Genomic DNA, 12,067 nt, shown 5'->3' on the forward strand with positions numbered 1-12,067 from the left:
TGCTTCCTCGCAGACGGATAGTCGAGATGCAAAATTGGGATACTTTGGAAAGTAGACTGTAGGAGGGAGGAGGGTCTCAAACCGGCCGTGGGCAGGGTGTTGTGTGAGATTTCTCGATGCGTCGTTCATGCCGGCACTAACCAGGGGCGGTGATTGGGCTGGCCGCAAGGCTGACAGGGGTTGGAACCTTGTTCTATCCACCAGGACGCCGTGGCGTGCGTCGACTCTGTTTCAGCGTCGAAACCCACGATGTTCGGGATGGAGGGGTCCAGGGCCGGCCAGAGGTCCATTCCTTCCGTCTTGACTTTTTCTTTTCCTGGTCTTTTGGCCTTGTCCAGTGGCTTTCTCTCTGGTCTGAGGTATTTGCTCATCTATTGAATTCACCTCCTGTCCCTTGGGTCACCTATTCTTGTCATCGGAACAGGAACGTCGGACCTTTTTGTTAGCTCTTCTTAGCCAGTCTGGAAAGACTTGGACTCATTGCCCTGAGGATCTGGCAATGACAGGACTCAGCCAATTGCTGGCAGTACGTGGCAACGGACGCAGCCAGCCCTTGCTGTTTAAAGACTTCGTTTGAACATGGCCTCGCCATGTGAGAGGGGAAAGAAGATCTTGAGGTGCATCCCTCGCATCAGGAACCTGCACTTAGCCGAGGAGAAACCTGGAAATGGAGTGTTCATTCGACGCAACGGCCGTCCCTAGCGCGTTTTCAAGCTGCATATGTCCTGGACTCCTGGTTGATCGAAACATGAGGACTCGAACGCCTTCTCTCTGGGAGCAATCGTATTTGGTAGAGCCATCCTCAGTTCTGACAGGGTGACATGTGTTTCCATCATGCGGCCACGCGCATCGTCCTCGTCCTTGTCCTCTCTCTCTCTCACTCTCACTCTCCATCGACCAAGGCCACGCCGCCACCGTACTCCTGTAGTCAGGTCGAGCCGTGTGAAAATAAGGTGAGGTAAGGGAGAGCCAGCCGCAGGCTAGGTAATCGGATGGCGGGCACAGGGAAGAAGCCGGTGGCGCCAGGGGCAGTTCTGCAGCCGCCCAGACTTGGGGTGGGGGACTGAAGAGAAAAGGGCTGAGGTGCTTACCTTGTGTCTGTGCCTGTGTACGAGTAGTAGAGAACCTTCTGCCTACTACGTAGTGTTCCTGAGATTTGTCAGGGGCTTCAATGTTTCTTGGCACACCCTCTACAGTGGGGACAGGTGACGAGGGTTTCCCTGTGACAGCTGGAGACCACGAGGGCGTGCTGCAGAGACCGAGAGCACAGTTGATTAGCCAAGGTCGGACGGGAAAGCTGTTCCCCCATAGGCTATTCAATCAAGCTTTGGCCGCCCAGTTGTCTAGCGTTTCGGCTGCTACCGAATCCGACCAGAGACGCGGTCTCGTGAATGGCCTGTTCAACTTCTTACACACCAACTTCCCAGTATTGTAATTCCATACCTCCAATCCTCCATCACGACTCTTTGACTCCACGCGGGTATGCGGGGGGCGGCGCAGGTACGCAGTGACAGACAGCTACCTACGCAAGATTATTTCTACCGCTTCTGCATGCGCCTTTGTTTCCCAGCTTCCCTTCCACTCGGTGCCCTTGGTGCAACTTCTGTCAAATACTCTGCAGTAGCCTTGGCACTAGTAGCCTATTCTCTAACGACGATGCTCGTGGGCTTCCGGAAGATGTACTACCGTTGAGGCAAAGTAATGGAATTAGATACACCTGCTGCACAAGAACAACAACAGCAACACAATGAGGGACGGGCCTCGGCTTCAGGAGGGAGTGCGGCAAACAACTGACGAGACTTGGAGAGAAGTTGCAAAGACGATAATTTCCAGCTTTCAAGGACTCGGGGACGCACCAAAGCACACCCCATCAACCTTCCTGGGCTTGTCCGCGATCGGCATCCGTCATTTACCCCACCTTACATAGGTAATCCAGGTCAACCGTCATGGTAACCTTCTCTCTCGGTATCGGCAGCAATCCAAGGTCTGGGACAAGCGTCTCTCGAGAGAAATAAACTTCGCCGACTGACACCTCCTGTGGCGGGATCAGGCTCGAACCCGTCGGGCTTTGAAGGACGTTGAGGTTTTTTTCCCCAACGGCCTTCAGGCCGAGCGGGCTTTGGAACATGTCCTCTCCCTTGCCGCTGACTCGAGGCGACTCGGACACTTGGACGAAGTAATGAATACGGTCGCGGGAATCCCACCGCGACCAACGCTACCGTGGTCCGCATCGACGAGATGCGGCCGGGGACTCGCCTCCACACCTTATCCGGTAGTTCCGCCCTCCGCGCCGCTCGTCCACAGACAACTGAAAAAAGGATCATTGAAAGAGCCACTTAGCAAAGACCCTGCTTGCATGACCGCTAGCTCCTTGGTGGCACGTGTTGATGACAGCGGGAGCCAAAAGCACCACGTTGGGGTTGGCTAGCAGGCTGGACCTACTCGATCCAGTCTGGCGTGGTTTGCGTTGCCGTTTGCCGCGCCGCTAAACCCCATCACCTCACTCCGCATGATCTCTCTTCCCTCACTTCGGAGCCGGGCCCGAAAGGTACCCCGCTAAGAACCTCACTCGGCCCGGTCGCCGCCCAATGAGTCGATTGGGGCGGCCGAAGGTGGGCGTAAACAGCGTATCTGGCTCTGTCGCGTCATTGGATGGCGGTTTTGTTATCACGTTGGTGAGGGGAGAATACAAAGGTAGACAGGAAGCCGCGAGCATGGAACAATTAGCAGTATCGAAACAGACACTCTCCTGCCACATCAATAAACCAATCTTGTTCTTCATTTTAACAATTCACCATGCCTCGTACAGAGCTCGAATACCCCAAAGAGCCATACGGCACAGTGAAACGGTACAGCCCGCGTGGTACGCCGTCTCTTCTTCGTGAGTTCGGCGAGCCTTCAACTAACAATATTCAAGCAACCTACGCTCTCCGGACAATTCACACCATCATTAACACCAGCCCCGTCCTCCACGTCTCCTTCAACGCCCAGGCTCCCCCTTCCCCAACATCCTCCCTATGCTCGGCCAAATGGGCTCCTTCGCCCGCCCCTCAGCCGACGAAGGCGACGTCCTCGACCTATACCTCCACGGCTACGTCTCCTCGCGCGTAATGAATACAAGCCGGCAGGCGCCCGGTTCCGCCTCCGATGCTCCGCCAGGACTCCCCATCTGCGTAGCAGCATCCCACCTGGACGGCCTAGTCCTGGCCCTCACCCCAAACTCCCACAGCTATAACTACCGTTCCGCCATACTCTTCGGCCACGCCACCGTCGTAGAGGACATCAACGAGCGCCTGTACGCGATGGAGCTCATCACCAACGGCGTCGTGCCGGGCCGTTGGGCGCATAGCCGCGTCCCGCCCAACAGGGCCGAGATGTCGTCCACGAGCGTGCTCAAAGTCACGATCGCGACAGGGAGCGCAAAGATCCGGGAGGGCCCGCCAGGCGACGAGAGGCACGATAAAGAGGATGGGGAGGTCACGGGGAGGGTTTGGACGGGGGTTGTGCCGGTATTTCAGGTTCTTGGGGAGCCGATTGCCGGGCCGTATAATGAGGTTGGCGAGGTGCCGGGGTATTTGGAGGGGTATGTGCGAGATTCGAATGCGTCTACGAAGCAGTTGGCTGTTGAGGTGGCTACAAAGGTAGTTGCTAAAAAGAACAGCGAGAATGAGTGAGAGTTACCAGGATGAGTGCGCTTGGTCCTGGATTTCGCAAAGATTAGAGATAGGCTGATAGACTACAGATGGGAGATGAAAGAAGCGCAAAGAAAGATGATGAAATGGCGATATTTGACTGCAACTCAAAAAACAATGTCGTGAACAAGTCTATTTCAGGCGCGTGGTAGAGGCTCATTACAGTATAACTACATGTGTGGGTGTATGTACAGAGAGCAAGCACTTTCGTCTCCGGGTGAAACTGCTCGTCTTCTAACTCGATCCAGCTTTTGCAAGCACCTTCTCTCAGCATGCGATTACCACAACTCCCAAATTTTGTCCGGCAAAACAATCCGCATAACCTCCCAATGGCCTAGAGCGCTCTTCTCGTGCCACTTAGTCAGCTGCTCGGTGCTGTTATCCGTCAAAATGCCGTAGTCACCCTGTAGGAAGTGCTTGGGGAAGACCTCATGCGCCGGCATCAGGAATGCGCGGCGGGTGCGGCTGCCCAAAAAGTCATCGTCCACGGGGGGTCTGAACTTGAGCTTTCCAGAAGTCTTTTTGCAAAAGATGACCATGTTGGTGAAGTCTTGACCCTCCTCCTCAATCTTCTCCTTGGAGGGATGCTCCGACTCACGGAAGATGCGGCAGGAAGGGAAGACTTGCTTGATCGTGTCCACGACGAGCTTGGGGGCCGGATGGAGGAAGTCTCCGGCGTAGTTCTATGGATTATGTTGTCAGTATAAATGAATCACTGGGAAGAGGATGCAGAGATAATTACGACTTACAATTGCAATGGCGCCGTCTGGCTTAAGAAGCGAGTTGAGGCCCTGAAGAAACTCGAGAGTGAAGAGGGGCACTGGCTCGGCACCGCCGGTGAAGACGTCGTGGACGATGTAGTCGTATCTCGCGTCCGGGTCGTCGGCGAGCTTGCGCGTGTAGCTTACTGCGTCTGCGATGATCGGAGTGTGGTTGGACGGGAGTTGGAAATACTTGGAAGCAAATTCATGCACGACGGGGTCAATCTCGACAATTGTTGTATCGACACCGTGAGCAACCAAAGCCGCAGGTGTAGTGCCAATACCGAGACCGCTACTCCTCGTCAGTACTTGCTTTATGAATCGCCTGCTTTGGCCACGACTTACATGTTGAGGGCCTTGGCCTCGGTGTCAGGGACGGCCTTTGAGGTCTTGACGAGTCGAACGGCCTCCAACATGACGAATACACCATAGATGGGCTCCGCAATGCGCGGGCCCTTGTGCTTTACCCACTCGCCACCAAGGAGCGAGTGATCGCATCTCATCACCCGGTAGCCATGCTTGATACTCTCTAATACGGAGACGTATCCCGTGATGGACTCTTTGCGATCCAGCAGGAACCAGTTGTCCGCTTGCAAAGTGGTGTTAAGCGAAGCCGCGGCCATGGGCGTCAAGGCATGCGGGTTCAGAACAGCCGTGTGCAGGACGGCCGGGATGGCAAAGAGCAGCAGCTTGGAAGGGGCGTAGATGGAGTAAGCGGCAGCCAATAATGCCTCGAGGCCGATTCTCGTCTGGAAGAAGGACTTGCCAATGTAGGTCTGCAGGTAGTCGCCCGACAGCTTCTCCACGAATCTAAAGAGTCCCCAAGACCCCAACCCAGGAGCCGCATCGGCGACAAATTTCGGTAGCTTGGAGAGGTTGACCTTCTCCATCTCAGTCGCCACGCAGCTCACCGAGATCAAAATCAGGGGGAACAACGTAACGGCTTCCATAACCAACGGACCCCAGTACGCAGTTAGAAAAGCGCTCGTCTGATACAGATAGAACTGGATCGTGGGAATGCAAAGGGCGACGACCGGCAGCAGCGTAGCCGGGTTGAAAGGCAAGGTGCGGTTGAGGACGACGTTGCCGGCCCAGCCGAAGAAGCAGGCGACCATGACAAGCTTGGCATGGTATATCGACGACGGGATGGAGCCGTAGACGGGCGACATGGCCAGCTGGGAGACGTTGCTGTATGTGGCGGCGAGTGCGATGAGGATGGAGGCCTTGAGATACGCTGAGGCCTGCTGCTTGAAGAATCTGCCTTTGGTCTGGCCCTTGGCCTTTGCTGCGAGGCTCTTCAACTCCTTTTCGAACCTTTCGGGCGTGAAGCCCTCGGGGGCGTCCGCGACCTTGACCGTCGACTTTGGCGGCATCGTGATCGATATGTCAGGTGATGCCGGGGAGAGCCGGATGTTGTGAGATGGTGCTAAGTGAGGGACGTTGAATATAAATGAAATATACAAATACGAATTAACAGACGCGGGTGATGGGCGCCTGGGAGGTCTCCAAACGAGGAGGCAGCGGGTAAAAAAAGAATAATCGACAGGCTAAAATTGCGTATCGCGCAGTTCAACAGCCTGCTGTCGAAGCTCTTTGGTCTTCCTCTCGTGTTCTCTTGAGCTCAGACTTCAAGACAAAGCCAGACCGTGCTTTGCGATGCGACACACGCTGTGGGCAGAAGGGGTTTTTGTCTGCTGCTGCTTCTCTGCTGCCGTTTTGAAACGTCTCCTTAGCTCCTCCTTGAAATCAATTCTGGGGCCCTGTGGCGTGAGCTGTGAGCTTGGCGTGGCTGACTGATGGATAATGTGGCGGTGCACTGTTCCTCACTTGATAGTCACCTCCTCACCTTTACTACACTGACACAATCTCACTTCAGTACAGCAGCCGACATCACAGCTGGACTCTAAAATGTGTCTCTTAAGAAACGTCTCATTATTTAGCTGCTGTGACGGGATAGAGAGCCTCTAGGCTCATTCTATACAAGATGCCATCGTTGCCCTGCGGAATGGCCCCTGTGGCCAAACCCCCTTTTTCTTGGTTGCAAAAATCAACAAAAATCAAACGCTATGTGTGGAGGAGATGGTCACAGAGCTCAGCTGCGCCATACAGGATGCCATCGTTGCCCTGCGGAGTGGCTCTATTCGCCAGACCCCCCCAAATTTCCTTCGCCGCTGATAATATCAGCGGTCGTCGTGCTCATGCATAGGATAGCCATACACTTGGCTATACAGGATGCCATCGTTGCCCTGCGGACCGACCTTCGTCTCTGGCCAGACCCCTCTAATTTCCGTAATGTAAGTCGGTTACAAAGGATGGCCAGCAGCTGCCAACCATGCAGGATGCCATCGTTTCCCTGCGGACGAGCATCTATATTTTGCTCGACCCCTGAAATTCATCGCATAGCGTCGCGAATTTCTTTCTAGATTTTCTCTCCCTCAATGATGGGCTTCGCCTCGTCGCTAGTCCACCAGCTGACGCCCTGCTTGCCGGGGTAGCTGTACTGATCCATGCTGTCCGCCTTCATCTCGACGCTGTAGCCCGGCTCCGTTGGGGTCTGGTAGTATCCGTCCTTGATAACGGAGGGGTTGAGGAAGTGCTCGTGCAGGTGATCGACGTACTCCAAGACGGAGAGCTTGCCGCTGACGACGACGTAGTCGATGGTGCTCAGGTGCTGGGTGTACTCGGGAAGACCGACACCGCCGGAGTGGGGAACGATGGGCACGTTGAACTTCTTCGCCATCAACAGGACGGCGAGGACCTCGTTGACTCCGCCCATACGGCAAGCATCGATCTGGCAGATGTCGATGGCACCCGACATGAGCAGCTGCTTGAAGATGACGCGGTTCTGGCACATCTCACCAGTGGCGACGCCAATGCCGTAAGGCTTGAGGGCCTCGCGGATGGCCTTGTGCCCGAGAATGTCATCGGGGGAGGTGGGCTCCTCGATGAACCAGGGCTTGAACTCCTTGAGCTGCTTCATGTACTCAATGGCTTCGGGTACAGACCAGACCTGGTTGGCGTCGACCATGAGGATGTTGCCGCTGTCGTAGCCAATGACCTCGCGAGCGATGCTCAGACGTCTCTTGTCCTGGTCGACGTTGCTGCCGACCTTGAGCTTGAAGTGGCGGTATCCCTTGCCGAGCGTCTCTTGGAGTAGACCCTTCATCTTGTCCTCGCCGTAGCCAAGCCATCCGGCACTGGTGGTGTAGGCCGGGACAGCGCGGCTGTTCTCGGCGTCCTTGATGCGCTGAGCCTTGGTGGGCTCCTGCTCCTTGAGGAGCTTGATGGCCTCCTCCGGGGTGATGGCGTCGGTGATGTAACGGAAGTCAATGCAGGCAACGAACTCTTCAGGCGACATGTCGGCGACGATGCGCCAGACAGGCTTGCCGAGGACCTTGGCCCACAGATCCCAGATGGCGTTGACGACGGAGCCGAGGGCCAGGTGGATAACACCCTTCTCGGGGCCGATCCATCTCAGCTGGCTGTCATTGACGAGGTATCTCCAGGTCTGGCCCCAATTTGAGACCAGGTCTGACAGCTTCTTGCCCTTGATTCTCTCGACCAGGTAGTCGATCGCCTTGCAGACAATATCGTTTCCTCGGCCGATTGTGAAAGTCTAAAAAGGCAGAGGGGTGAGCAACTTTGCAAGACCAGATGAGTTTGGGGTAAGGGAAAGCATACCATGCCATGGCCAGAGTACTTGGAGTCGGTCTCGAGAATGCAGTAGGCGGCAGAGTAGTCGCCGGCTGCGTTCATGGCATCGGAACCGGTCTTGTCCAGAGAGGTAGGGAAGCGCACATCACGCGTCTGCCACCCAGTGATGGTGATGTCAAGACTCATGGTGGTGGATTGACTGAGAACGAGAGTGACAACCAACTAGAGGGAATCGCGAACCGAGATTCTTGGAGGAAGGATGGAGGACGACAGGGAGGATGAAGAAGGGAAGAATAGGGAGAGTTGCTACACAACGCGACGACAGCAGAGAAAATCGAGACCTTTATAGCCTCCAATGAAGTGTTTCCTCCCCCGCCTTTGCCAATGGCTAGGCCACTCACGGGCCACGACCCTCGACCTTTCCCATTTCCACCTCACACTTTTGCTTTACCCCGAGTCTGGAGTTGGGCCGGAGGGGCAGTCCTAGGGTAGCATGAGGGGACGGAAGAATGGAGGGGGAGGGGGGAGTAGAGGGGCATGCACCGGAGAGGGCCCTTTTCGGTGGGGCTTGGCAGCAGGAAACAACCCGGCCCAGAGACGGCGTGCCAGCGCGGGGGGTTCGCCTGGCCGAGCCGGCTTCGGACCCACCCCGTTTGAGGCCTCTGATTGATGGACAAACTCTTCCGCCTGGACAATTAGCGTGCCTCGTGCTCGGTGTCCACTCCGCCAGACCCTAGGCCTCCCACTTAGCATCGTTGATGTTGGCGATATTCGTCGGTGTTGGGTGGGGGGAGCGAACAAAGATGGAAGAAAATGAGAAGACAGTCTTTCTACGGATAGTTCCCCGGAATTCGGGGTTCATGTGGCTGGAATTGACGTTGCGTCCTTGGCCGTGAGGACATTTTGTCTGATTAACGCACGCATGGAATTCTCCGGGAAGCATGCGCAGAACGGCTCTAGACGGCATCCCGGCGCCACGGCGCCAGGGGGGACCATTCTTTCAGTGCACACGTACGACGAGTTGACTTGGCTGCATTGAGGAATGAAGAGACAGGCAATCGAATCTCTCATTGAACTGAACACACCATTGTATCCTCAACAGGACGTCTTTTCAAGCTGTCTGTTCAAGAAGGTTATCCTTCCGCCTGAGACGTACTGTGGGCGTCGATTCAGTGTGTCCTCGTGCTAGACCCAAGCCTTCTCGAACCCTCGGAAATCTCATGATGATCTTGAGCTTCTTCTCTTTCTCGATCTACCCAAGTGCAATGGTAGGATCCCATACAAATTTGGTTAAATCAGCCAAACGCTGGGAAAGCTGTTCTAGAGCCATAGCTGGTTATACGTATATTGGTAGGGCTAGCAGGTCCCGGTGGCCAAGACTGAGGCAGAGGAGGCAGTTGTACGTTTCGTTCGCAGAAAGTCAGCACCGAATCTTGATTTTGGCTCAATGATCAACGTATGCACTGTGGGAGACAAGGCCTGGGCTTTGCGAGTTGCCAAGTACGCCCCACAGACAGAGCATATGGCGGTGCACGAGGCAACGTGGGACTAGGTAGGCAACCCAAGGGCAGCGCATCATTTAACACACTTGCTGCCACGTGAGGATTCTACATCTGCAAGGTGCTGTCTCGCTCTCCATTTCTTCATGGGTATGAGGAGCGCCCCGGCTGACGGTAGGGGTGAGACGCCTACGAACGGATTCGAGAAGCTCGACAACTTCTCCGAAACCGCCGAATCGCGACACTTGTTTGGCCGAGACCTCAAAGCAGCGACGGTTCCCACGCTGGAATAAGAATTGTATCTGACTGCATGTTTCAATGTCAAAGGACGCTAAATAGTTCTCCAATATTGTGTCGGCATTGGGGTGGGTCGGCACGCTCCATCGATCACTCGGGGCGGGCCATGGTTTCTCGGCCTCCCGCAAATGGGCCGGATCCACGACAACGTAGAGAGCACGGAGGGTCCGGGAGCCCCACAAAGTAAGCAGGCCGTTCAAAGCCTCCGAGTTGTAAAAAGAATTTCGGCTATCAAAGGCACCGAATTGATGAGGCACAGGCCAAGCGAGGCCGGCAGTGCTGATCAAGCGGCACGGCCACTGCCATCCGGTGTTGAGAACGATGAGATCCTCCATGGCGTCAACTTCTATATGATTTGCGCCCAACGAGTCACCATCTCGAAGCAAAAGGGTGTACGAAGATGAATAACCGCCTCGGAGAAGAATGGGATGGGAAGGTTCGATGAACCTAAGAGCGCGTGTTGCTACGACATAAGAGCGATGACAGGCGAAAAGCATGCCAAACAGAGTGGCCATGACGCAGTCGCGATCGGTGATATGAGCGGAGCGAGAAGTGCGAAGTCTGTAGAGAAGAACTCTATCTTTGGTGTTGTAGCGGTCGATGGAGCCATCCTCGGCGCGACCCATGGGCTGACGGGCCAGTTGAACATGGAGAGCGGTTGGGGCGGGCGGGGAAAGGGCAGCCTCCCAAACCTTGTCTTGCAGTTCCAGAGGTAGATTGGGAAAAAGAGTTAAGGTATTCAATGCTGATGATGAGGAGGGTTATATTGTTGTAGCCGTTGCCGATGCCGATGCTGAGGATGATGCCCATTGGCTTTTAGATGGAAGCTGATGGATGAGATGGCGGAGACGCATGATTGTCGTCCAATACCGGAGCCCAGTCCGGGGTGATTGGACGGGGATGGAGGGGTTTTTGGAGGCGAGTTCACGGTGGTGTCGATCTTGGACGGCCAAAGGGCTTGTTGATCGAGAAGGCGAATGAATGGCAGCTGAAGATGAGGAGAGGACCAAGAAACGGAGGCGGCAGCGCGATTGTTGGCCCCAAGACGATTCAATGCAGACAAGAGAACGCGGGGAAGTTCGCAATCGTTAATTGGCTCATTGTGGCCACGGCGTTGGGATGTCGAGCATCGAGGTGGAGGAGGTACGCCGCACAGAGGCAAAGAGGCGGAAAATCAGGGTTGCTGGTGGGAGGATGCAGGAGGAAGTGACAGGGAGGCTTTTCAATGACATGGGCCAATGGACGCGGGAACGTTCCGACTTTCCGCCTAGGGCCATTCGCCGCCCCGAACGTTTGCCTTAGGTGCCTCGAGGTAAGGTACCTTGGGGGACCAACGGCAACTTGCACGAGAAACACTGCTGAAAGATCATCAGGGGAGCAATCAGACTTGGAATCGCTAATCGCAACATGTCTTCATCGCAGTAGGCCACTGGGCTTGTAAGATATCACGACCGTTGCCACAATGCCACCTGTCTGATCTCTGATCTCTGGTCTCTAAACCCAGCTCCGAACTCATTCCCACCCGCTGCGAACCATCCGACATGCCGTCCATCTGGCCTCCAGTGTAATCCTCACACAGCCCACCGTTGAGCGAATGTGAATTGAGATATGACCCATGCCCCCCATGCCTGCGATCGGGACCGCAAGCCTGGCCCCAGGCCACATCCCTGACCGGTCAGAGAGCCTCGACCCGACCGTGTTTCCCGGGGCACGCTGCACATGTTGCAAAGGTGGGATACGATGACGTGGGCACAAGGATGCCGTCGACTTTCCATCCTCCCCATCCATGTTTTCAGAACTGACTAACACCGAAAGACAGTCACAGAGCGGGATTTTGAAGGCTTCGCCTCGCCTCGGGGGTTTTCTCGACACCTGCTCTGGAAAAGCAAACAGGATACCATGGCTACCTTGTCCAGATCTAACCCCCCGCGATGCGCTGTCCAACCTCACATCATTTTTGAGCTTAGCTTACCCTGCCTTGCTTCGCAGGCGCAGCAGAGCACGGAGGAGCGAGGCATCTTATCCTAGGTCCCTACCTTGCATTCCTTGCACACACCATCCCAGTATACCTTAGTATGCCCTCCTCTTTGACCTCTTCAGTCTTTCTGCTCTCCTAATGCCCGCCTCGTCCAGTGAAATCCTGTTTTGGGCTCTGCCTCGTCGA

At 55.4% G+C, this 12,067-nt stretch overlaps 5 protein-coding genes across 5 annotated transcripts; 1 reads left to right on the forward strand and 4 right to left on the reverse strand.

Annotated features, from left to right (window-relative positions):
- Nucleotides 1–645: 645 nt before the first annotated feature.
- On the reverse strand, nucleotides 646–1,194 carry CORC01_04482 (uncharacterized protein; the record flags this gene model as incomplete). Its single annotated transcript, XM_022616129.1, has 1 exon — nucleotides 646–1,194. A coding segment is annotated over one exon (549 nt), but the record flags the coding sequence as incomplete, so codon positions are not given.
- Nucleotides 1,195–2,796: 1,602 nt separating this feature from the next.
- CORC01_04483 (flavin-nucleotide-binding protein) lies at nucleotides 2,797–3,674 on the forward strand (the record flags this gene model as incomplete). The annotated part of the gene is made up of 2 exons (XM_022616130.1): nucleotides 2,797–2,881; nucleotides 2,992–3,674. The coding sequence occupies 2 exons, from the start codon at nucleotides 2,797–2,799 to the stop codon at nucleotides 3,672–3,674; spliced, it is 768 nt and encodes a 255-aa protein (XP_022477438.1).
- Nucleotides 3,675–3,970: 296 nt separating this feature from the next.
- CORC01_04484 (spermine/spermidine synthase) lies at nucleotides 3,971–5,826 on the reverse strand (the record flags this gene model as incomplete). Its single annotated transcript, XM_022616131.1, has 3 exons — nucleotides 3,971–4,375; nucleotides 4,442–4,745; nucleotides 4,799–5,826. 3 exons carry the CDS (start codon nucleotides 5,824–5,826, stop codon nucleotides 3,971–3,973), a joined length of 1,737 nt encoding a protein of 578 aa, XP_022477439.1.
- Nucleotides 5,827–6,872: 1,046 nt separating this feature from the next.
- Nucleotides 6,873–8,293, reverse strand: CORC01_04485 (mandelate racemase/muconate lactonizing enzyme domain-containing protein; the record flags this gene model as incomplete). Its single annotated transcript, XM_022616132.1, has 2 exons — nucleotides 6,873–8,069; nucleotides 8,135–8,293. The coding sequence occupies 2 exons, from the start codon at nucleotides 8,291–8,293 to the stop codon at nucleotides 6,873–6,875; spliced, it is 1,356 nt and encodes a 451-aa protein (XP_022477440.1).
- A 1,393-nt stretch (nucleotides 8,294–9,686) lies between these two features.
- CORC01_04486 (uncharacterized protein) lies at nucleotides 9,687–10,529 on the reverse strand (the record flags this gene model as incomplete). The annotated part of the gene is made up of 1 exon (XM_022616133.1): nucleotides 9,687–10,529. One exon carries the CDS (start codon nucleotides 10,527–10,529, stop codon nucleotides 9,687–9,689), a length of 843 nt encoding a protein of 280 aa, XP_022477441.1.
- Between the last annotated feature and the right edge of the window lie 1,538 nt (nucleotides 10,530–12,067).

This window comes from Colletotrichum orchidophilum, assembly GCF_001831195.1.
Source record: "Colletotrichum orchidophilum strain IMI 309357 chromosome Unknown Scaffold_29.1, whole genome shotgun sequence".
Taxonomy (NCBI): domain Eukaryota; kingdom Fungi; phylum Ascomycota; class Sordariomycetes; order Glomerellales; family Glomerellaceae; genus Colletotrichum; species Colletotrichum orchidophilum.